This window comes from Copadichromis virginalis, linkage group LG7 (genome assembly GCF_057382275.1).
Source record: "Copadichromis virginalis isolate Kocher_CV1m ecotype Utaka linkage group LG7, C_Virginalis_male_GT1.1, whole genome shotgun sequence".
Taxonomy (NCBI): domain Eukaryota; kingdom Metazoa; phylum Chordata; class Actinopteri; order Cichliformes; family Cichlidae; genus Copadichromis; species Copadichromis virginalis.
The window spans coordinates 52564977-52588132 of NC_140624.1; the positions used below are offsets into that span (position 1 = coordinate 52564977).

At 38.0% G+C, this 23156-nt stretch overlaps 1 protein-coding gene across 1 annotated transcript in view; it reads right to left on the minus strand.

The window, feature by feature from the left end:
• lamc3 (laminin, gamma 3) overlaps positions 1-23156 on the minus strand; it is a 152447-nt gene that overhangs the window by 75551 nt on the left and 53740 nt on the right. Inside the window, exons 5-9 of the mRNA XM_085464129.1 lie at positions 20632-20820; positions 19616-19733; positions 16049-16147; positions 15113-15249; positions 14651-14770 (exon numbers count right to left, since the gene is read on the minus strand). Of these exons, the coding sequence (XP_085320255.1) occupies positions 14651-14770; positions 15113-15249; positions 16049-16147; positions 19616-19733; positions 20632-20820 (663 nt within the window). The remainder of the gene's footprint in view (positions 1-14650; positions 14771-15112; positions 15250-16048; positions 16148-19615; positions 19734-20631; positions 20821-23156) is intronic.

Here is a 23156-nt window from a genome sequence, read left to right on the forward strand (position 1 = left end):
ACCCACCCTCTAGGCTTTGGCTCCTCATATAACAGGACTTCAAAGCTTTTTAGCTACCACAAGATACCCCCCACTACCGCTACCACCCAAAACTGGCCAAAATAACATCACACAAGAGTTATACGCTTCTGATGTATAAAAATAGGCAAAAATCTTCCACTTCCTCATTATGCAGATTTGAAAAATGTAAAAAGCCCAAGCCATTGTATAGATCCTGTACAGTTTTGCTCTAAAAATGCACAAATTATAACAATTTCTATTTAAAGAAAAAATAAAAAAACAGAAATAAAGCAAGCTGCCGTTCTCTACAATACCTGGATGAGTGAGTGGGCAAAACTGACAGGTTGCACGCTTGATTGCCATCTTGTTTTTGAGCGTAATGGTGTGTGAAGTACATCCTGAACTCTTTTGGGGGTTGAGAGGGCTGTGGACTTGAAAGAATCGTTTTGCTTGCGAGGGGCCTCTGGCGTCACTCAGAACAATTCACCTGTCTTATCATCTAATATCTGCTCAACCAGGAGCTGGCTTTTATTATCTGGGCTGTGCCCTTACATGTGCAGCTTGCCCTCGCTGTGATGTCCACAAGCGTGTTAATCGATGGTTTTTACTTGACCTCTCTCTCACCTGCCTTTTTGCACTGTGACTTGAAGTGTTGCTTTTCACCAGTGCTGCTCGCAATTACCTGACGATTTGTTAAAGTGCCTTGGTTAAGTACTGTTATACACTATTGCTTTAATAAAATGAAGCTTAATTATTATTTCGATTTGGTCTGGACCGTGTTTCTTCTTTTATCACAGTATGCAAATTATCATCAAGTAAATGATGTTTAATAAATGTATAACACAACAGATTCTTATATAGGTAGTCATGCTGTAGCTTCAGCAACTTTTCCAGTGAGACTTTTGTAACTCTAATGTAAGGATTATTTTTTTTCCAACATGAAGTGACAGACTATTATGTCTAATAAGCTGCAAGCTTTCACACATGTTTAACTCCTCTCTGGAGGGGAGAGGGAGGGGAAACAGGAGGACAAAGGAGGGAACAACTAAGCTGTAGTGCCTCTTCACCTCACTGTGCAATACCTTTTGTGCAATACTTTTGTAAATAGTCAACAGTGCAATAGACTCAATACTTGAAATGTGCAATTCACTTGTATTTTTATTTTTATTCCTATTTATTCTATTTATCCCCTTCGTATATTTTATTTATATTGTCTCTGTATTTATATATATGTGTGTGTGTATAACTCTGTAACTTCTGTCGGTGCTGTGCTTTTTTGGAAATCGAATTTCCCAGAGGAACCCACCCGAGGGATTAATAAAGTTCTATCTTATCTTATCTTATCTTATCTTACATAAGAAACCAAGCTCAAAAACCAAGCCAATGCATCACACTTCCATCACAGTTGCTAACATTTTTTTTTCTTTTTTGCAACAATGCATGAACGAGGGATCGGCACTGTGTTATTGATATGTATTAATCCCTATCAGTAGGATTAGTATTTGTGGGAAATGAAAAACAGGCAGTAATAAAAGGGAGAAGGCTTCAATTACACGACCAATCAATAGCACTCGTCTAAGTCTAATAAGGCATCATTCATGTAAACACAAGATCAAAATCAATTGAAACAGGCACAGCGAATCAGAACAAGGATAAGTGGTTTCACAAGCAGCTGCTGAGGACGAAACATTTACTCATTTTGAAATGAGCTGTCGCAGGTCTTAGTGTAATTTCAGAATCAATCGATGTTCCTAACTGTTAAAAAAACAGGTCAAGGTCAAGAAGGAAAAGAGGCTAAGCTAACTCATTGACCAATTAAAGACTAATTCCTTCATAGAGCACCTTCTAAACATCTAAACCATTAGAAAAAATGACCAATATTGCAAGGCCAAGATGTTTAGACCCAAAGACTGAAACACCTCCACATGATGCGGTGATGCAAGGTAAATAATTCAAGTCTGCATTTCACAGCAGTTGATAAACACAATTCTGTTTAAAGCTTTAACACTGATTTATGGATCACATGGGGCAACAGCTAGTTTTATTAGCATTAGTTTGCTGCAGGCTAAAATGCTCCAGCTTTCATTTGGCAGATCATAAGACAACAAACGACTCCAAATTCAGGACTGTCCATGTGGACTGGAGGTTTGGCAGCAATAAAAATATAGATAGTCAAGCAAGATGTGTAGCTGTCTGGCTTGTCATAATGTGCTCTATATAATGGTGTTGCATTTACTTGGTCAAAACTTCTCTACTGGTATAAATTAATATAGTTTTCTTTTCTAAATTTATTTTATTAAAGATGTAAACACAAAAGATTTTAGTAGAAAACACAAAGGTTATAAAAGAAAGAAAGAAATGATCATCTACTAATACACAAATAATGTATCCTAAGACATGCGGCCAAAAAAAGGGAAACATTATTTTGTGTATTTATTTGTATATGTTCAGATGTACAGTCAGTAATTTCTTACCTTTCTATAGGCTTCATGTTTTCAGCTATATTTCTAGTAAACGTTTGCTCATTTATATTTTTAATTAAATACATTTTTAAAAAAAACCTTCTACAGATTAAATCAGCATGGACGTGGGGGTGTTAGGACTAAATATATATATTTAGTTTCACATAAATCTGTAACAAAGCATTGTTTAATAGACAGAGCATGTTTATGCATTCAGTGTTGCTCATGCTATGCGGGCACCAACGTTCAAAGTTACAATTTCCCTATAGCTTATATTTTTTCTCATACAGGGTGACATTTTCTACTATCTGAGCTGTTAGTAAAGCTAAACAGAAAAAATGATCACAGCATAAACTACATTTTTCAAAACTTGTTTTACTGTTTTAACAATTGCTTTGGCACTTTTTGTCTGACCACTTTTGTTAACCAGTGATGGGTTGTACCTCACCAAAAGCCTCTAATTCATGTGTCAAAATTAAGCTTTTATTTCGTGGAATAAATGGTGGCAATTACCAAAATGACAAGTTTTTTGACATTGTGTAAGCCAGGGTGGGTGACTTTTTTTTTTACATTAACAATTTGACTAAATGAGAGTGGACTTATTTGTGTCTCTAACGCTGTAGTCCTATTAGTTTTCTACCAAAGAACATTCTGCTATTGTACATCACTGTAAGGGAAAGGGTAAAAGAAAAAAAGGGAGACAGTTACTCAAGGACTCTCAGTAAAAACAAATGACGTTGTTGTGTCAAAGTTGTGTCAGTTGTATACAGTTTGAACATTCTTGGTCATGTATATCCTCTTAGTCAAAATTAATTGTGTTTCTACAAATGAATTAATTAATGTTTTTACCCTCTAAAACATCTGATCATTATTTCATTGTGTGAGTCATCACTTGCATAATAATTAATCTGTCAAAATCTGAGGTAATTGTAAAACATGCTTATAGAAAATAATGGTAACAGAGCTCTGACAATTTCTAAACATGGAGCAGACAAATTTGTCTATTATAGATTTTATTTGTAACGCCTGTTCATAGAGGAGAGAGAAGTGTAACAATTGGATGGGACGGATGTCCCATTCACACCATTTTGACCCTTTTGCAGTGCAAAGGAGAGCATTGGGTGTGGGGTTGATGATAATCTATGGCCAAACTGAGTGGTAAGATTTCCTGTCATTCCTCACACTGTTTTGTTCTAACAGCAGTTTTATTTTTAGCTGCGACCATGACTGATGTTTTACAAATCTTTGACTTAGCTTCATGTGTTCTTGAACAATACCTATGGATGCATTTCAATAAAATGGAACTTTATGTATTATCTCTGCCATCTTCTCTTTGAGATGAAATAGATGAACTCTTTTATAAGGTTCTGCCTCGACCGTCAGTCTCTCAAACACTACACAACAAGGACTCAAAAATGTATCACCACCAGCACCAGATCATTGTTGCACTGTAAAAACAGTCCAGGTAGAGCTAATTTATTTTGGAATCAGACAAGTGTTTATTACCAACATTTGGGTAGTGATGCACTGTAATGAGTAATGTAAGAAACTTGTGCTCACCGAACTATTACTTTTGAAATGATTAATAGGAAATACATACTGAACATCCCGTGCATAACTGTGGGTAATGAGCCCAGTAATACTATTGTGTGACTAAGCTAATATTCTCTCCTAAAGTGCTCCCTTATGGTGGTGAGGGCTTCGTTTTCAGATGTAGCTTGTTGGCTATTATTCTGCTGGGGGTTTGATTTACGTCATGTGGTTCCCGGGAGTTCTCTCTCTGTCTGTAAGGAACTGAGGAACCAAGGGATAATTACTCACAATCCTAATAGACCATCGAAGAATAGCCCCACTTGCAGGCCAATCTCCAAAGTAATGAATCACTATAGAAAAAACAATGAAAGGATTATTCATGCGTAAGTGTGATTTATATTCATTCATCATCTCACATGAGAAATTGGGGAGGATTTAAAAATGTAACAAATAAGTAAATAGTGCAGCGTGCTGTATTCATGTGCAACTTGCTTTTCTACTTCATGAAAAATTGATTACTCAATCAACTTCAGTCCCAAATAAATCAGCAAGTTACCACTAAAAATAGGTAACAAAGTAAAAAGTTACTTCAGAAAATGGGATAAAAACAAACATACATACATTTATTTTTTTAAAAAAAAGTCTTCCTTCCTCTTTGAAGTTTTAACTCAGCAAAGACTCTTGTAATGTATATATGGGCTTAGTACCTAAATTCACATTATATAGAAAGAAAGAAAGAAAGAAAGAAAGAAAGAAAGAAAGAAAGAAAGAAAGAAAATGGGACATGTAATTTCCAAAACATAAAATAAGGATTGTAAAGTAATCAGGTTTTGGATTTGCCATCAAAAATAACTGGGTGATGTTGTGCTATTCTGTACAGTTCATGATACAAAACATTACTGTATATACAAAAATAGATTTTACCCACTAGTTAGTGAAATCCAGTTTTAAAGCTTTAATTTAGCATTTTAGCTGCTGATATTTTGGAATGCTTTCAACGAACAAGTTATTAAGTAAAATAACAATTTTAAGGCATAAGAAACTCAAGCAAGTTCAATTTTGTGTTCTGCAGCATAGGAGACCTTTTAGCTGCTCCCACAGAGACCATTAAGTCACCACATGGTTCCACCTACTGTTCGCATTTCATCCTTGTCATTCTCTCATAAAAATGTCAGTAAAGTTGTGATTGCAGTATTTCAGCATCTAGCAAGCTCTACTTATGAAGAGCTTGGAAAACAAATTAAATGATAGTAATTTTACATTCTTCAAAGGTCAGAAAGAGAAGGCTAATGGATGGATTATGTTGCACTGGTACACAACAGACTGTTACATCCATGGTCACTGCTCAGTTTGGTACATATAAAAGTGAGAGATGCCATTCGAAGAATTAAAAACGTATTTTATGGGAACGATCAGCAAATTGAAGAAATTTCTATCAGATTACACCAGATACTCTATACATATAGAGTTCATCATGTCTCACTGACCATTAAAACTAAAGCTAATGTAGAGTATTTTTCTAAAAAACTGCCAAGGTTTCCAGTTATGCTAGGAATTTCTTCTAGAAAAACTTTGGTATTATATCTTTAGTAAAACTTGCCAAATTCCACCTTTATATTAGTTTTACATTGCCTGGAGTTCGGAAAGCAGCCTAGATGTCTCATGTAACATCTGCCTGTATTGTAGAATGTATTTGGTTAAAAGACCAGAAAACCTCAAGGTGGCATCAGTACAGGTCAGCTGACAACAGCTGGTTTTCAAAGAATAAAAAATATAAATATACAGTCCACCACATAAATTATTAGTCTTTTATACCTCTTCCCAAATCCGACATTCATCCTTGTGCTAAGTTATTAGCAAAAGCCAGCTTGATTAGCATGCTGCATAGTATATATTATAGTATTTTTTATATCACAGAAACAGATAGTTAGTGCAATGCAATGTAAAATGAAATATTATTATTTAACTCACTAAAACCGGGTAAAAGATTTCTTGGATGGGTTGCTAGTATAACTAACCATATGGCTAGTTATAAAATTTTCTGGATAAGTGATAAATAGAAAAATAAATAATAGAGGTCCAATTTAGTGGCCTAATAACAGCTAGTATCCCACTATGCACCCACCTGACACTCAGCAGCAAATCTCTAATATATTTATTAGTGATTTTCATACCTTTAAGTCTTCTATAGCAGTGATTATAGAAATCACAGAAGTTCCCAACTGATAGAGGTGACCTCGAAGTATCCAAATACTAAGTAAACGAAGCTTCAATGCTTCTTTCACTGCTTCCTTTAGCAGAGGAGACCTGGGACCATGCTTTATTAAAAGGGAGGAGAAAAGGCAGTTCCATAATTCATAACAAAGGACCACCTGATAATTCATGAAAACAATCAACATAATAAACAAAGTGTATGTAAATGTTAACTGTAACTACCTTTTCCATTTCATGCCATTACCTGCAGATATATTTTGAGGTTTTAACAACTGCCTCTTAACCTCCCAGCAGAAGATTATGAGCTCTATTAAGTGATTAAAGTGTGTTTAAGGTTCTGTATAATCAGTTTGCATGAATGTCCTTTGCTGTACTGCAGCCTTTAGGATTATCATAATTTCGTTTTTATTTGAGGTCAGCTGCGATAAGTGATGGATAGAGAGAATTTTAATGCAGTCACAGAAATCCTAAACAGGGCGGTGAAAAAGAGTTACACTGGATAACAGCAGGTAAATATTAGAAAATAAGATGTATTGAATGTTATAGGCTATTGGACAGACTTACTAATCAGAGGAAATTACTGTGAGACGAGTGAAGGTCGTTCACATTCTCAGTGCACCTCTCTTCTGTTTTGCTAATTTTTACCAGTTCTACTCACCTTTCCTTCACCTCAATGTTGTTTTCATCGAGGTTGAGGAAAAGAGGTTAGGAAAAAGAAAAGGAGGGACTTTTCAAGCACCCACACTTTACTTATGGACACATGATATTAGTTAACAGATTGTAGACGATAGACCTGCCCTTAAGTTATTTTTTTTAAAATAAAACAGCTTCATGATCATGTTATTTTTTCAACATTTGCTCATAAGAATTAATGTACTGATAAGTGTATTAGCCTCTTTTTTTGTTTAAAGCAAAAAAGAGGGTGAATGAACCTCAAAGTCTCTTACACTAATGACTCACTCTAAATTAAAATAACTTATATCTTGCTTGTTTTACTTTCAGATATAATGAGGTGTAAAAACGAGTAGATTTAATTTGGTTTGTGTCAGAAAAACCAGGTGAATTCAGGAAAAAACCCGTTTCAGGGCATGGGGCCTTCCACATTAAACATGCAAAATATGCTCTCTTAACTCATTGGTTTTCAAGGTGCAATTTTCATAACCTCTGAAGAGATGCCAGGTTGGAGTGAGACTCCCAGTGCGCCTTTTGTTAAGTTGAACCACTGACTGTCTATGAGCTGTTGGTGGCTTTGTAGAGACAAAACAATAGTACCATCAAATTTCTCATCCAAATCTTGGCAAGAAAATGATTAAATGCATTTCCTAAAATGTCAAAAAGTACTGCTCTAGGCAAAAAAATACCAAGCATTCACTGAGCTTCTCCAATTGGTTGGTGTTCTCTGTTTATCATTGTGCAGCAAATATCACTGTGTTTCGGACTGTTAGTCAGACAAAACAAGATATTTTAAGATGTCATCTTGGACTCTGGAAGCTGAAGGACAAAACTATCAACAGTGAAATATATCAACAGAGAAATTGCTAATAAAAATAATAGCTGCAGCCCTGGGTCATTGCAAATAAATGATGCGTGCATTTGAATGAACAACAACAAAAGCAGCAAAAAGAAACCAGAGCTGCAGTTTGAGCCACTTGATCTCCATTTTGTTTCTATGAGTCTGTCAGAATGATCTGAAGTCCGCTCACTGTGCCACCTTTGACACTGTGCCAGAAACACATAAAGCTGCCATCACAACAAGTGATAGATGCCCGTATAACTTTTGGGGAATGGAGAAGCAGTTCCCAATCAATCAGAGGGTTTAGACTTTGCTCCAACCAAATTAAATCAGCTCCATTTCAATTAAATCACTGCTGCCTCACACAAACCGGAGTCCCACTGAGGCTCTAACATCGACCACCATGCAGGCAATCTGACGGCAAAGGCTGGATGGACAAACCTTAAACTTTTAAACAGGTTCAATACTCTCAGGACTCTAAAAGTCTGACACTAAACTGCACCGCCTGCAGGCGCTCTATGGTCCCATGGTAGCTGCAATAGAAACGTGATTCCAGGAAAGGAAGGAAGATTTTATTCATAACCAAGCTGACTGATAAAGCAAAACACATCACAGAAAGTAAGCACATGCAGACTAGTGTACTACACATGAAATACAGAAGCACAAAGAGCAATTGTATATAAGAGAAATATACTAGGGCAGCGGTCCCCAACCCCTGGGCCACGGACCGATAGTCGTTTGATACCGGGCAGCGAGACCCATATGGAAAAGATATATATAAATCTTATAAAGTTTGTATCTGTCTTGTGTGAAACTTGTATGAAAAGCATACAAGAGTGAAAACAGATATAAGATCCCTTGAAAAATTATATAAATGAAACTTGTATGTTTTGGATACTTACTAAAACAAAATATGAAAGTAATGAGAAAGTCGCCACTTTCCAGAGTAAATCATATAAGTTTTTACTATTTCTTTTCCATATGGGGAGTTAAGTCTCGGATGTGAAATATATGGTTATCGCTATTTTTTTAAATCTATCATTAACTTGGTTTCCCTGGGTCTTTTCTCGTGTGTTATGAATACATTTTCCTTTTTTTTTTTGTACCGGTACTGGTTTTATTTTGTTGTATTTATCTGCGAGACCTTAAAGACCAGTCCGTGAAAATATTGTTGGTCATAAACTGGTCCGTGGCGCAAAAAAAGATTGGGGACTGCTGTACTAGGGGACTGTGGCTCAGGTGGCAGAGAGGGGTTTTGCAGTTTGGTTCTTGGTCTGCTATGTGGACCCACAAAATCCCCACTTTGAAAAAACATTGACTGGTCTGCTAACTTTTTGGGGGGTTTCTATTGTATCAAGTGTATACCTCTCCTCAAAGTTTCTATTATGTCTTTTGGTCATTGTTAAAAAAAATTTAGATATGCTTTTAAATGGCTAATAAAAAAATTACATGTGATCAAATGGCACTGTATGGTTTCAAGATTTCATTCCTGCTATCCACATTGAGATATTTAACAACATGCAACCAAAGATGGCTTCCAGAACCAAAAGTCCCATGCCTAGAGATGATGTATATTCTAGAGATGGACCGATCCGATATTACGTATCGGTATCGGTCCGATACTGACGTAAATTACTGGATCGGATTTCGGAGAGAAATAAAAAATGTAATCTGATCCATTAAATATCAAAAAAGCACCTCACAAAACTTGCAACACGGCGTAACTCGGCTCATAACAGTAGCATGTTGGAGCAGTATGCAGCACGTGATAGAGCAGCTGTGTGTATTTGTAGCGTAGCTACCAAACCAGCATTTCATCTCCAGGAAGTTATCCCAGAGAGAAGTAAAGCAAGTGTGTAAGTTCATCTCTGAATGTTTGTAAAGCATTCCCACGTTAAACTTAACAACCGATATATGGAGAGACGGCCTCTTCTCTCTCCCTCCCTCTCCTGCTGCTACTTCAATAGTGAAACTGATCAATGATCAGCTGATCGGCTTTTCTGTCGTGAGTCCGTCTCTCTTCTTTGTTTTTGGCCCACTTTGCACCAGAAGGAGGAAACCAGCGGCTGAACAACAGCAGCACGTTTAACCTTGATAAGCTGTTGTTAGAATTTATTTAATATAACTTTCTACACCAGGATCATTTTCTACGCAGCTGACGGCTGGTAACTGTGCAGGGGCGGATCTAGCAAAGTTTAGCCAGGGGGGCCGATGGGGCATGAACTGGGAAAAGGGGGCACAAAGACATACTTTTCTTTCTTATTCTCATTTAAAATGTCCAGCTTTTAATAAATAATTATCTGAATCTTACACCCAAAGTCTTAATCTGATGTAAAATGTATAGAAGTCCATTACTTATATAGTAACTGTTAAGTCTAATATACCGTAGTAAGCTATAGTACTTTTTCTTTTGGGAAGGTACCATCTGTGCAGTCTGCAATTCTGTAGAAGAAAGATGTTGAATCTATTTAATTATTTTTGAAAAATAATTTATTTCTGTGCATTTTTTTTCACACTGCATCAAACTAAAGTTGATTACGTCGATTAAGCATCATGAGGTGGAGGGTGGGGGTGGTTCCCTATTTTTTTATTTTGCTGGGAGTTTGCAACCCTATCAGTTAGGTTGCTTAATATTTCCGCTAAGTACTCTTTAAAATACCAAAATAGGGAGGATGGTGCAGGTTTAAGTTTATTAGATTGATCAGTATTGCTGAACTATGAAATATTTTGGGTGCAGTGTATTTTTTTACACACAGGTATAACAGAATAGCTTTAGTGTTGTTTATTTAAACTTGAATATGAACTTATACAAAATGCAGCAAGATATTTAAAAAAAAGTTTTATTGATTAAAAAACACACTATATCGGATTCATATCGGTATCGGCAGATATCCAAATTTATGATATCTGTATCGGACATAAAAAAGTGGTATCGTGCCATCTCTAGTATATTCATATGCAGATGTCCGTGTGTAATTAATGGCAGCTCTGCTGCCATTAGTGTGCGTGTGAGTAAATGCAAAACACATGCAATACGCTTTGTAAAAGTGATGAAGTTTAAAGATGCTATAAAGGCTAAGAGCAGACTATTTTTTGTTTTACAGTTTTTAAGAATTACAGCTGCTTCATATACTTCAGAGAAGAGGACACAGTGGAGTGTGAAGCAGCGTGAACCTGTGATCTACTCAGATTACTTGTGTTAGCTCTGAGGGCTCTTGTGAAACCCACACAGAACTTTTCTAAGAGGAATTCTGACATGCTGTTCTTTTATTAGAGTGTTTACACCAAAAGTATAACTGCAGGGCAGTGTGTTTGTGTGGGCAGAACATTACAGGTACACTGCAAGTGAGAAGATCCAGGAAGTCCACAGTGAATGATATATGAGGTTTATGGGGAAAGCTTTGGAAAGTTATCAATGGTGTGTTAACACCAATAAGAAGAGACTCACATGTAATAATATTTTTGCCAAGATCAACCTCCAATTTTAAAGTGATTCCAACACCAAGTGCCAAAAACTGCAGTTGCTCAAATGGCCACTTGAGGCCGGCTGCAAAAGTGATTCAATTCCTGGCAGAAATACAGCAGAAATAAACACGTTTACAGCCTGGTATAAAAAAACAGCTTGGGTCTTTATAGCTCTTTCCCTCCTTCATGACTGCACGGGGAAGTGACTTTCTAAAGAAATTATCCATTTAAGGCGTAAAGTTAGGAAAGGTAACCAGTCTGAGTGACAGATGGCTGTCATTTTGTGTAAGGAGCTGGCTGGTTAGTTTTCCCAGCAAGTACTTTTATAAGCAGTTCTGATTTCTTCACGCCACAATTAGCATGGGATTTATTATCAGTGAATTAAGAATGTGCCCTACTAACAAAAGTACCTAGCCAGCGCTAGCAAAGCTCAGCAGTGGTCATATCTGCTAGATTAAAACTAAACAACCCCCCCCCCCCACCCCCCCACACACACACCCCCAAAAAAACCCAGAAAACAACAACAGACATTAAACCACCAGGTGATTGCTCAATGCTCACAACCATCTTTTATTTACTGCCTGTGGTCAAGACTAAAGAAACTCCAAGAGGGCACAGATTTTTTTGCAGAGCCTGAAATATTGCCTGTCAGGATGTCTTTAGTTATCAGTTTATTTCAAGCATATTGAACTGTCTCACTCAATCACTCAGTCTAAATTGGCTGACTTTTGCTTCTGCTCTGTTTCTCTTCACCTCAGTTTTATTTTTATTCTCATTACTCCCTTTTCCATGTTTGCACTGCACTCCCCGATTTACATTTGCTGCATCTCCCTTCTGTTTTTGTATACCCTTCCAGATGATGAGGCCACTAGACTGAATTACATGCAGACTTAGTTGCAGGTAGTGCTCAGGCTGTGTGAGGCCCTTAGCTGCCACATGCAGCTTGAGTCAGACTGACAGGTAGCCTGGGGCTGATATCACGGATCTTCTTTCTCTCCCTTTCACTCCTCAACTATATGCTGCTCGCCTCCCTTCTGCTAGACATTATTGCATTAAAATTCACTCCCCCCCCACTTCTCCCCTGCTTAAGGCTTAGCAGGTTGGCATGTGGTGCATATACTCAAATCCACACTGCAAGCTTCTCCAACCCATGGCTGCAAGGACTTATGTTAGATGATGTCCCCTTCAGCATGAAACAGTGCTCAGCCAAGAGAACCGCCGTTACTGTCCAGCAGATTCAAGTGGTGACCACAGTTGCTGGAGGCAGGTCAAAGCAACTGTTTAGGGTGGTACTTCATGTTTGTCTGTGATAGTTCCTGGCAGCCACACTCGAGCGTTCCGTCTGTTGAGTCACCGCGGGGACTTGAACTCAGCCTGTGTCAACTGTCAAGCAGATGTCCAGGATCGGAAGGAGGGGAAGTGGCAATGCTTCAGAGAAACAGCGTCCTCAAGTACATACACAAATACTCGTTCGTAAATGCCCACGTATATTAATTTACTACTTGACAGACTAGCGCTGAAAGGAAAATAGAAGGGAGGACAATTTGAGATGTGAGCAAAAATGAAAAAGAAAAAAAAAATAGATCTTCACACAGCGCAGAAGAAGGAACAATTCTGACAGCCCAGCTGGTGTAAGTGATTGTTTGATTGTCATGGGGAATTCAGGAAACTCGACTGAGATTCTTTCTCCCTTTTTCGTTTCACATAGTGTCTAAAAAGGCTGCCAGCCTGGCCAGCAACTCCTTGTTAAACACTATTAAGGAAATATCTGTGACGCCCTGTCCTTCTCCTAGCTATGGCTGATATTTCTGGAGCAGAATGAGCCATGAAGATCCCCCAAAACGTGCCACTCCCTTGCTTTACCAGTTCAATAAAATAACAGATGATTGAATCCCGTCCCTCAAGTGACAGCTCAAGGCGAAAGCAAACTACGGTGACAAATACATTTGCGGCAATCACAGAAATTGTGTTTTGCATGATGTTCGAGGAGGAGTTGTCACTGAGAATTATCTCTTTCTTTGGTGACGAACACTGGAGAGGGATTTCAGCACAAAATACAAATTAAAAATAAATAAAAGAAGAGGAGAAACCATGTGAGAGAATCTTCCAAAGCTGCTGCTCTGGTCTAATCTTTTAAAAAAAAAAAAAAACTGTACACATGCACAAATATGAAAAAAAGAGAGGAGAAAATTTGATCATTAATGGGGATGGTAAAGCAATAGATGTGTGCATTTATTATGTGGAGAGACAACATAAACAAGTACTGCACAAAGTAGATAAGCAGGCTGTCACAAAGCTGCTGTTGGCCAGTGGGGGCCACTAATCTGAGTGCTGTGGACTACAGAGGCGTCAATATAGAGTGTGTGAACAAGAAATGAACTTTTCAAAACATTATTAACTATGTTAATTTCTAATTACACACGCACACACACACACACACAAACACACACATATACATATATATATATATATATATATATATATATATACATATATATATATATATATATATATATATATATATATATATATATATATATATATATATATACACATATATATATATATATATATATATATATATATATATATATATATATATATATATATATATATATATATATATATATATGCATATGCTTGGGCATATAAGCAATCATAATGCATGTGTCAGGACATGTCACCACACGCGCGCACATTTGAGCATCCATAACTTACTAATGCATTTATAATGACATTATATAAATTATGCCCGACCACTAGGCCTTGTCACATCGTCTTTCAGCTGTGAGTTTTTCATCTTCCTAAAAAAAGACGCCTCCAAATGGAGTCGTTCCCTGTGATCGCCCGTTTTGGGCATTAAACCTCCAGGATGCAGAGTTAATGGGATTGCTCCTGTTTTGCTTCGGGCTGCAGACTGCACAGTGGCTAGAGGCTGGTGGTGGTGGTGGGGGGGGGGGGGGGGGGATTTGATGCTTAGAAGCGACTTAGTGGAGACAAGAAGAAACCAAGCCAATTTTCACTTTGTTGCTTCTCCAGCATGGCCAAGACATCCAATTCCATCAGGCCTTTGCTCCTGGCACAGCTGATAGAAATGGGCCCTAAGTCCTGTGGCAGGGCCAGCTTATTCCCTTATCTTCTAATGGCTCTGATAAGGGATTGGTAAAAGCGGTGACAGAATAACCACCGCGTGACCCGCTGCCAAAAAAATCCTGATTAATCTCACTAACGAACAATAGGAACAAGCTATGGATATTACAGATACTTTACTAATATCATTTACATATTTGTTTTGAAGAACAACAGCTGGGGCTGTTTTATCACTAATAACGAATAAAATCTATTTCAGCGAAGCTTAAATATCTCCCTGGGGGATGCAGCCCACCTGTTGAGACTGCGGTAACAACAACAATCTGAGCTTGTGGATTCGTTCAAATCTCTATTATTTTTCTTGCCGACTCACCGGGGGCTTTGTAGAAGCCAGTGTCCTCTTCTGTAAGAGGCAGCAGGTAGACTTCACCTTCCTTCCACAGCAGGGGGTAGTCCAGCCCTCCAGAAAACTCTCCCAACCAGCCTTCTTGATCTGGAGGTGAAAGACATCGCATCTGCTAAATATTCATGTTCACAAAGAGTTTGTATGTTTATTCTTACAGGGGTTATCTGTCCAAACAGCTTTGTGTAGGTTGCAATGTATGTTTATGTATGTTTTCTGTCTTTCTTTCATTTTTTGTTATCTAAAAAATAAAAGAAGAGAAAAAAACAGCTTTGTTCCTGAGAGCTCAGCACAGAGCCAAATGCTGAAAATGGAGTGAGGACAGAGGGTCAGGGAGAACAAAGTAAACATCGCTGGTCTCGTTAATTTTGGCTCAGTAATAAAGCTCCCAAGGCAACAGGGAAACCTCATTAATGACTGGGAAGACAATACCTTCAACGAAGTCAGAAGTGATGTTGACAGCAGCATAGTGATTGGACGAGGAGCAGGCCAGCGAGTGGCCATAGCAGAAGCACGGTTGGCAGCCTGCTGGGTTTATTTGCTGGAGATTGAAAAATCCTGGCTTGCATCTGCAGGTACACAAACGCACACACACACATCCCCGTGCATAAAAAAAGTCATTAACATGCAGAAGCTTTAGTCACACCTGATTACAGCTCCTTACCACATCCATGCTGCACTGTTATATTCACTATCTATTTAAGCTTTTTTTCAGTTCAGCAGTTTGGGCGCAAGTCGCTGCACACATTGCGGCGTTTTAAGAAGAAGAATGGAGCTCAGCTGCTAGCACCCTGACCTGCAGGCACTTGCTGCCATGTGGGTGGGACAGGAACACCGCTAAAAATCAGCCACTACACTAGTCACATTACACAGGAGAGGAGCTTGCTCAACCACCCGTGAAATCAGCCAAAAAGTCAACAAACAGGGAGTACAGAATTATTCAATAGTTGGAGACCTGGGGCTGTGTGTATTGCTAATGTCATAGTGAGGTTATCTGTTTGATCCTCTATCCCACAGGAGCAAGATAGAAGCAGAAAGGGAGAAGCAGAGACTATTGACACAGTTTAACGGTCGCTTGCACTGCTTTAGTTGTTAAAATGACAGATAGCTTAAAAATGTTCAAGCAAGTCTGAATCAAATTGTTCTTAAGCCCTCTGTTTCTGCTGCACCAGCCGACTGGGAATGAAATTTGCAAAGTTATTTTCCCCTTAGGAGCGATAATGAAAATGATTTTTTTTCAAAAGCGATGCTAAAAAGAGACCAAACATAGGTATATTACATAATGTTTGGATGTTTTATTGTAAAAGACCTTTACAGTTGGCTTGTTTGTTCTTTATCTGGGAAACAAACAACAGCACAATAACCAACCTGTTGCAGTTCTGTCCCTCCACATTTTGCTTACAGTAACAGCGTCCATCCAGAGCAGAGCAGTCACCCACACTGCCACTGAGGTCACATTCACATGGCCTGCAGAAAAATAGAAAATAGTTTAATCTACTGCATTTAGCACGCATGTATAAAAGAGAAGCAGAAAAAGAAAATGGGCAGGAAACACTGAGATGAGGACAATTTGATGTGAAGACATCCCTGATGTCGGTTTCCTCACTTTCAAGACAGCAGATGTTCAGCTCTGAAAAGCCTGTTGTCATAGTATCCAGGTAGAAGAAATAATATTAACACCAAACATTCATTGATATGCCTTTCAACACTATCGCAACTTAGCATTCCCCCGGCAGATAGAAGGGGGTCAGGGAGAGCTCGGATAGACTTCTTATGAATATGAATTTTACAACATACAACACACACACACACAGACGCACCTACACACACAAACACACAGTTGTGCACACACACACATAGATACACCTTCCTATAAATTTACATGCAGGCTCATGTGCACTCATACTTAGTATGAGGCTCTCAGTTCAGACAAAGTTGAAATGCGCTTTTCATCATAAAAATGTATGCAGCTGGTCAGTGCATCTTCACGTTCCAATAAAGGTTGGAAAAAAAGTCTGACTGAACCCACTCCCAGTAAAACAGGTTGAAAGCAAGTCTGTATCTTAAACTCGGTCTGACCCAATGAGCTCTAGTATACTGAAACTTAAAATCAGAGCTTAGTAAAACACATTATAATAATATTTTACTTAATGCATTAGTAATGCATACAGTTAACACATTAAAGCTAAACAAATCATGATCAATAAAGAGTAAAAGTGTAATTATTAAATTATTTATTTATCATGAACAACTCTTCATTGTCAACTAGTTGCTGGCAGTTAAAAAAAGAAGAGGAAATGTTTGAGTCAATCATGAATTGATGAATTTGGATAAAACCAGATCAATGCTACCAACTACATAAAGACACTCAACTACCTTTGGAGAAAAGTAGAAAGTTTTACAGGCTAAGTTTCTCCTTGGCTTTAGCTGCAGCTCAAGCTGTTCTCTGAAGATTTTGAAGGCAGCAAGGCTGGATTCAGTCACCATGGCAATATGAAGAAGACTGCATGATCTCTTGCTCGGTTCTAAGGGGACTTCAAACACCAGATCTTTCGTTTCTGCTATTCAGGACTGCTGGCTCACCAATCTGAACAACGACCATATGCGGTAGGAGGGAATTCATGCAAAAAGTTTGCAATGACTTGGCAAGACATTAGACCAGCCTTTTTCTTTTCCCTTTTAAAGTTGATGATACTGGTAACATTTCTTTGGAAATGTATTATTTAAAGTTGAGTAGGAGGAAATGAAGTTAAAAAAAATTTCAGCTGTTGATATAGACCTATGGCAATGTATTTTCATGTTATAAGCAAATAAAATAAGGAATTGATTCAAACTTATTTTAACCTCCTAGGACCTGCGTCCACATATGTGGACATCACCTTTTGGATTATTTAGACAAAAATACTCAAATTTGCTCTTCAAGGGCCTGATATCTACTTACGAGGACATTATACTGCTACTGTTCTATCGAAATTTTAAACAAATATCCTCATATGTGGCTCTCATTTTTCTTTAAAACAAAAATTAGGTTAAAAAAATCTGGTAATTCTTTGTTTTTACATTCATCAGGTCCCAATCAGCCCAAATATCAAAGATAAATTAAAAATGCATGCCGTGAAAGAGTTTGGGTCTTAGGAGGTTGAGAAAGGGTGAGCAGAAACAGTAGATCTGGCATTCTAAGTCGATAGCAAACTGAGCGAAATGTCTTAGGACTTTGTGTTTCTACTAGTTATATTTACTGTGTACTAAACATGAAAAAATGTTTTGTTTCATTTAACTAAAAATCTTACAAATTTCTTCAGTGAGTTCTTTGTTCTCCATCAGTTCTAAAAGAAAATCTGTTTCTTAAATGCAGTTGTGTCCACCACCTACTCACTAACTGTGTGTCCAACTGAGTCTAACTCCTTATTCGCCACAGAGTGATGCTTGGACTTGTTGTCTTTATATTGTGAAAACATCCCTTTAGCATTTTTTAGTTTTGGTGCTAATATATTTGGTGTCTAAAATAAATAAAATTAAAGTAATTTATTACCTAAATTTTAATGAAGTTTCTTATTGTTTCTATGCCGATGACATTCAGCTGTATATATCTTTTAAGCCTCATCATCTGAATAGGCTCTAGTCCATAGCACTCTAGTCCAGTGTTTAATCCAGGTTAGTGATTGGCTCTCTGATAATGAACTTACTTTAAATATCAACAAGACTGATAGATGATTATAGCTCCTCCTGAACTATTTCCTAAAATCAGTCAGGCTCTTACTTCTCTTTGGTCAAGTCCAGCATTTGAAATCATGGTGTAATATTTGATTCTTTGACTTGCATATAAAATCGTTGCTTCTTTCCTGATTCTTTCATTTAAGTAACATTCCTAATTTGCGACATATGGTCTACTCAACTGAACTATAAAAATTTTTTTTTCAAGCATTTGTGTCATTGCATTTATCATGTGTGTTGACCAGCTTGGACAAACCATGTCTTTTGTGCTTCCAAGCTATACAGTACAAAATTCTGCAGCCAGACTATTAACACATTCTAGCAAGCATGCTAAGATAGTCTTTACACTGGCTTTCAGTAGATTTTAGGATTTACATACAGGGCACTAAATGGCCCGGCACCACATAATATATCTCAGCTTCTTACAAAATACACTGATGCTTGCTGTCTTCTGATAAACGTGAAAAAGATTTTTTGACTTGTGTCACTGTGTGATGAGTTGGGGTTTAGAACATGTTGGTTTGTTCACAGTTTGGTATTTAGTAGGTTGTGTGCCATGGATTTATCTGAGCTTCTGTGCTGGATATAACTGCTTGTGGTGGCTGAATAGGGCACTAATTGGAAGAGTGAAACTGAACAAAAATAGTAAAAGATACTTTGAAAACAAAAACTTTAAAATATAGCTAGACAGGAAACAATGCATTTGTGTAATGTAGACAAAAATAATATGAGGTTTTGTTGATAGAAGTCAGACAACTTCTGCACACTTCCATAAAAGGGGATAACCATGAAGTAATTCAGTGGACTCCGAACATACATAAAGCAAAAAAATCACATTGGCGTAACTAATATTGTGCATGATGAATATACGTGACACCCTGAAATAAAAAGCTTAATAAAACTGAAATGAATTTTATCCATGTGGAAAATAACACTGCACTTGGTGGCTTGCTTGTTACAATGCTTGTTAGCAGTTTGACATTGTGTTTGGCACATCCTGGTACTTGCTGATAAGGTCACTAATTCACAGTAGTGTCACGTCGAGAAATTTGAATCCTTTTGTCCTGCTTTGCAGTTTGATAAATTCAGGCTTTGGGAAGTTAGGTGTCACATCTATAAAACAGGAAAGCTGTATGAAATGTAATGTCAGTGAGCCTTGTGTTCACTAACATAAAATGAATGCATGTATACTGTATATATTACTATATGTATGTTGCTCACCTGCAGCCACCGGGGCCTATCGAGTGAAAGCCAGCCTGGCATGTGTTACACTTTTCTCCTGTCACACCTTCCCGACAAGCACACCTTCCTTCTATATCACATTGTAGACTCACAGATCCTGGAAGGGTTCAAATAAAGAAAAATGTAATCATAGTGTTGGACAAGAATTATGAGTATTTTCTATAAATATCTATCTATCTTTCTATCTATAAATAATGAACATTTGTTTTGAATTTCTGTTCCTGGAAGAGAAGTATATAACCTTGCTTCTACACTGTAGCCGATATAGTGAAGCTTTAGTTAATGGAGAAAAAAGGCCATCTGGGGCAGAAAGAAGAGAAAAAGGGAAGCCTGATGGAGTCTGCTATAACCTTTGATCAATATAATGGACTCCAACAGCTCTGTGCCTTCACCGCACACTATTTATATGAAGAGGAAAAGATAGTTAATGTTTTTTGTTCACTTTTCTCTCTCATTCTCTGATGATGGGTGAAGCACAAACATAATTTGTGCTCCACCACCACTAATGCTCCTCCACCTAAAGTTAGGCCTTGCTTAATGAGCAATGAGTCTTTTCATTGATAATGTTCAGTGAGTCAACTGGATCAATTTACACCCGCATGGGTGAGTAAATCCATGGATTTCCTTAATGATCATCGTGGAAGCTAAGGCAATGATAACTAAGATGAGATTGAATGAATTATAAATTGAAAAAGATTCTACTCCTAGGCAAGTTTGGTGAGCTGATGGGACGTAGAAAATATTAATGCAGTGCCATTAATTTTTTAAAAACATTGGCCATAAAATTTGTAAAATTAATCCTATGAGTCCCATTCATTTGTAGCTAAAGCTTGCATATGGTGCTTTTTTGTGCCAGTGTGGCATTCCAATTTAAACATAATTACATTTTCTCATGCAGGAGAAAACAAAAGTAGCAAGTAATGACATTGGCATGGATCATAATTAGGGCTTCAGTTATTATCAAAACAACTGAGATTTTTGTGTCTGCAGTTTACCGTTGACATTGCAGTTGCAGGGTAGGCAGGGATCTTCTGTAGATTTCCGGTAGTAGCCATTTCTGCAGCGCTCACAGTGGGGCCCATCGGTGTTGTCTCTGCAGCTCACACATCGCCCCCCACTGCCAGTGCTCCGGTACTGTTCCATGTCAAACACACATTGGTCTGATCTCCCACTGCAGTTACACTCTGAGAGTGAGGTCGGTGGTGCAGGAAAAAAAAGAGAGAAGAGGTAAGAGGTCAAGAGAGGAGAGCTGCTAAGACGAGGAATGACCAGCCGCAGGGGAAGATACAGAAAGCAATGAAGTTAAAAAAAAAAGAGGATGGCAGAAATAGATGAAGTGGAGAGACACACAAAGGGTATATGCATGTGAGAGATTATGTGTTCTGGATCATAATTTAGAGTCTCATTGCTAATCTCATTTCACACAGGCCTAATGAGGAGCCAATCGGCTGTCAGGGGGCACTTAGATAACAGTAATTCATGTTTGTACAAGAGCAAATTACTCAGCTGATAACACACCACCACAGCTCTCATACCCTTCACATCAAATCCCTCTTTAGTTTACAAGTTACCCTGAGGGGGGACTTAGGTGAAATTGCCCATTTTATTATGAATCAAGCTCCCAGTTGAGCTAGAAATAACCATATGATTACCCTTTCTTTTTAATATCTGCACACGGCCATAAACAATCAGAAGAGTCTGTTCAGTGACAGGTTGCTTCTCCCCAAGACAAGAACTAACAGACTTAAAAACTCCTTTGTCCCACACGCCATCAGACTGTTTAACTCCTCTCTGGAGGGGAGAGGGAGGGGAAACAGGAGGACAAAGGAGGGGGGAACAACTAAGCTGCAGTGCCTCTGCACCTCACTGTACAATACCTTTTGTGCAATACTTTTTGTAAATAGTCAACAGTGCAACAGACTCAATACTTGAAATGTGCAATTCACTTGTATTTTTATTTTTTATTCCTATTTATTCTATTTATCCCCTTTGTATATTTTATTTATATTTGTCTCTGTATTTATATATGCGTGTGTGTGTGTGTGTGTATATATATATATATATAACAGTTCTGTAACTGTAACTTCGGTCGTTGCTGTGCTTTTTTTGGAAGTCGAATTTCCCAGAGGAACCCACCCGAGGGATTAATAAAGTTCTATCTTATCTTATCTTATCTTATCTTAATAAGAAGTCTCATTAGTATTTAACTTATTTCACCGGTTGCTTTTAAAACCTAACATGTGATGAACTTGGGCTCGGTGGTTAAGGACTTTAATGTACAGAGCCTTCATTTGTTTGGCTGTAACTTATACTGCATAGATACAGTTACTAGCCACAAATCGAGGCTTCGCAGGGTTAAAAAACCTACAACTATTGTGACTGCTCTCATTTCCATATATATTTAGAATTTTAAAAGTAATGAGTTCGTAATTATTGTTGATTTAGCACATATTAATCCATTCCTTGGCTGTGGCTTAGCTCTTCTTTGGGTACAAATCCACCACCCTTCTGTGTGGATGTTGCAGTTGTTCTGGAGGTGCTAACATCCAAATAAACGCAGGCATGAATCGGAGCATGAATTTCTTTTGGTTTTAATCTTCGGCTTAGACTAGCAGCCTCTCACCATATGATAGCTTGTATCCGGCCCTCCTATGATCCAGAATTGGAGAAAGAAAAAGCATATAGGAACCCAACAGCAATCATTCCCAGCAGCTGTTTCCAGCCCTCTGACCACTAAAAGCCCAATTCTTTTTGTCCTATTTTGGTCTGTACTGCATCATTAAGGGAAACTCAGGCACTTTAGCTCCTAAATGCTCATTAGTTTTTCCATTTGGCTTGTGGCTGCCTGTATTACCTACAATCATACTGACTATGATCTTGCATCGACAATGTGATAAGCTACATACAGTTTGATTACTGATACCGCGTTAATTTGTACACTACATTAGTAAAAGGTTTACTTCAGTGGTCTCTATGGTTCATGTAAATGAGGTAAGAACGGCAACTACTAAGTTTTCTCATTTCTTATGCATTGATTATGTGAGTCCGCTGAGGTGCGAGTGACGTTAATTTCATCATCAAACACTGAGCACAGGGGTCTATGCTGACATCCAGGTGCCTAGCAATATTTTTGTGACCACACACGCTCATCTGCGAAGAATTTACATTTCAATGCACCAACTACGCACGCACCCCAGGTGGCGGATTTCAAGTGGACTTCAAAGAAGTATAACAGGAATGACTACTTGGCCGCTGTGTCTCCAGCTGTCCATGTCCATGTCAGTAACATAATAAAGGCTTTGCTGGTAAGAGCTTATGGAGTCATGTGGGTTTTGAGCGGGTCGGTGTGTGAACGCACGTCTTCACACTTAGGATGGGACTTCTTAATTGCTTTGTGCAGTCACTGGAACTAAGGAATTTGTGTTTGATTCCAGACTGTACAGACTGCTTATTAAAACCAAAATACCTTGTTTTCTTTTCCTTCAAGTGTTAAATACAGAAGATGAGGCAAGTGGGTGTG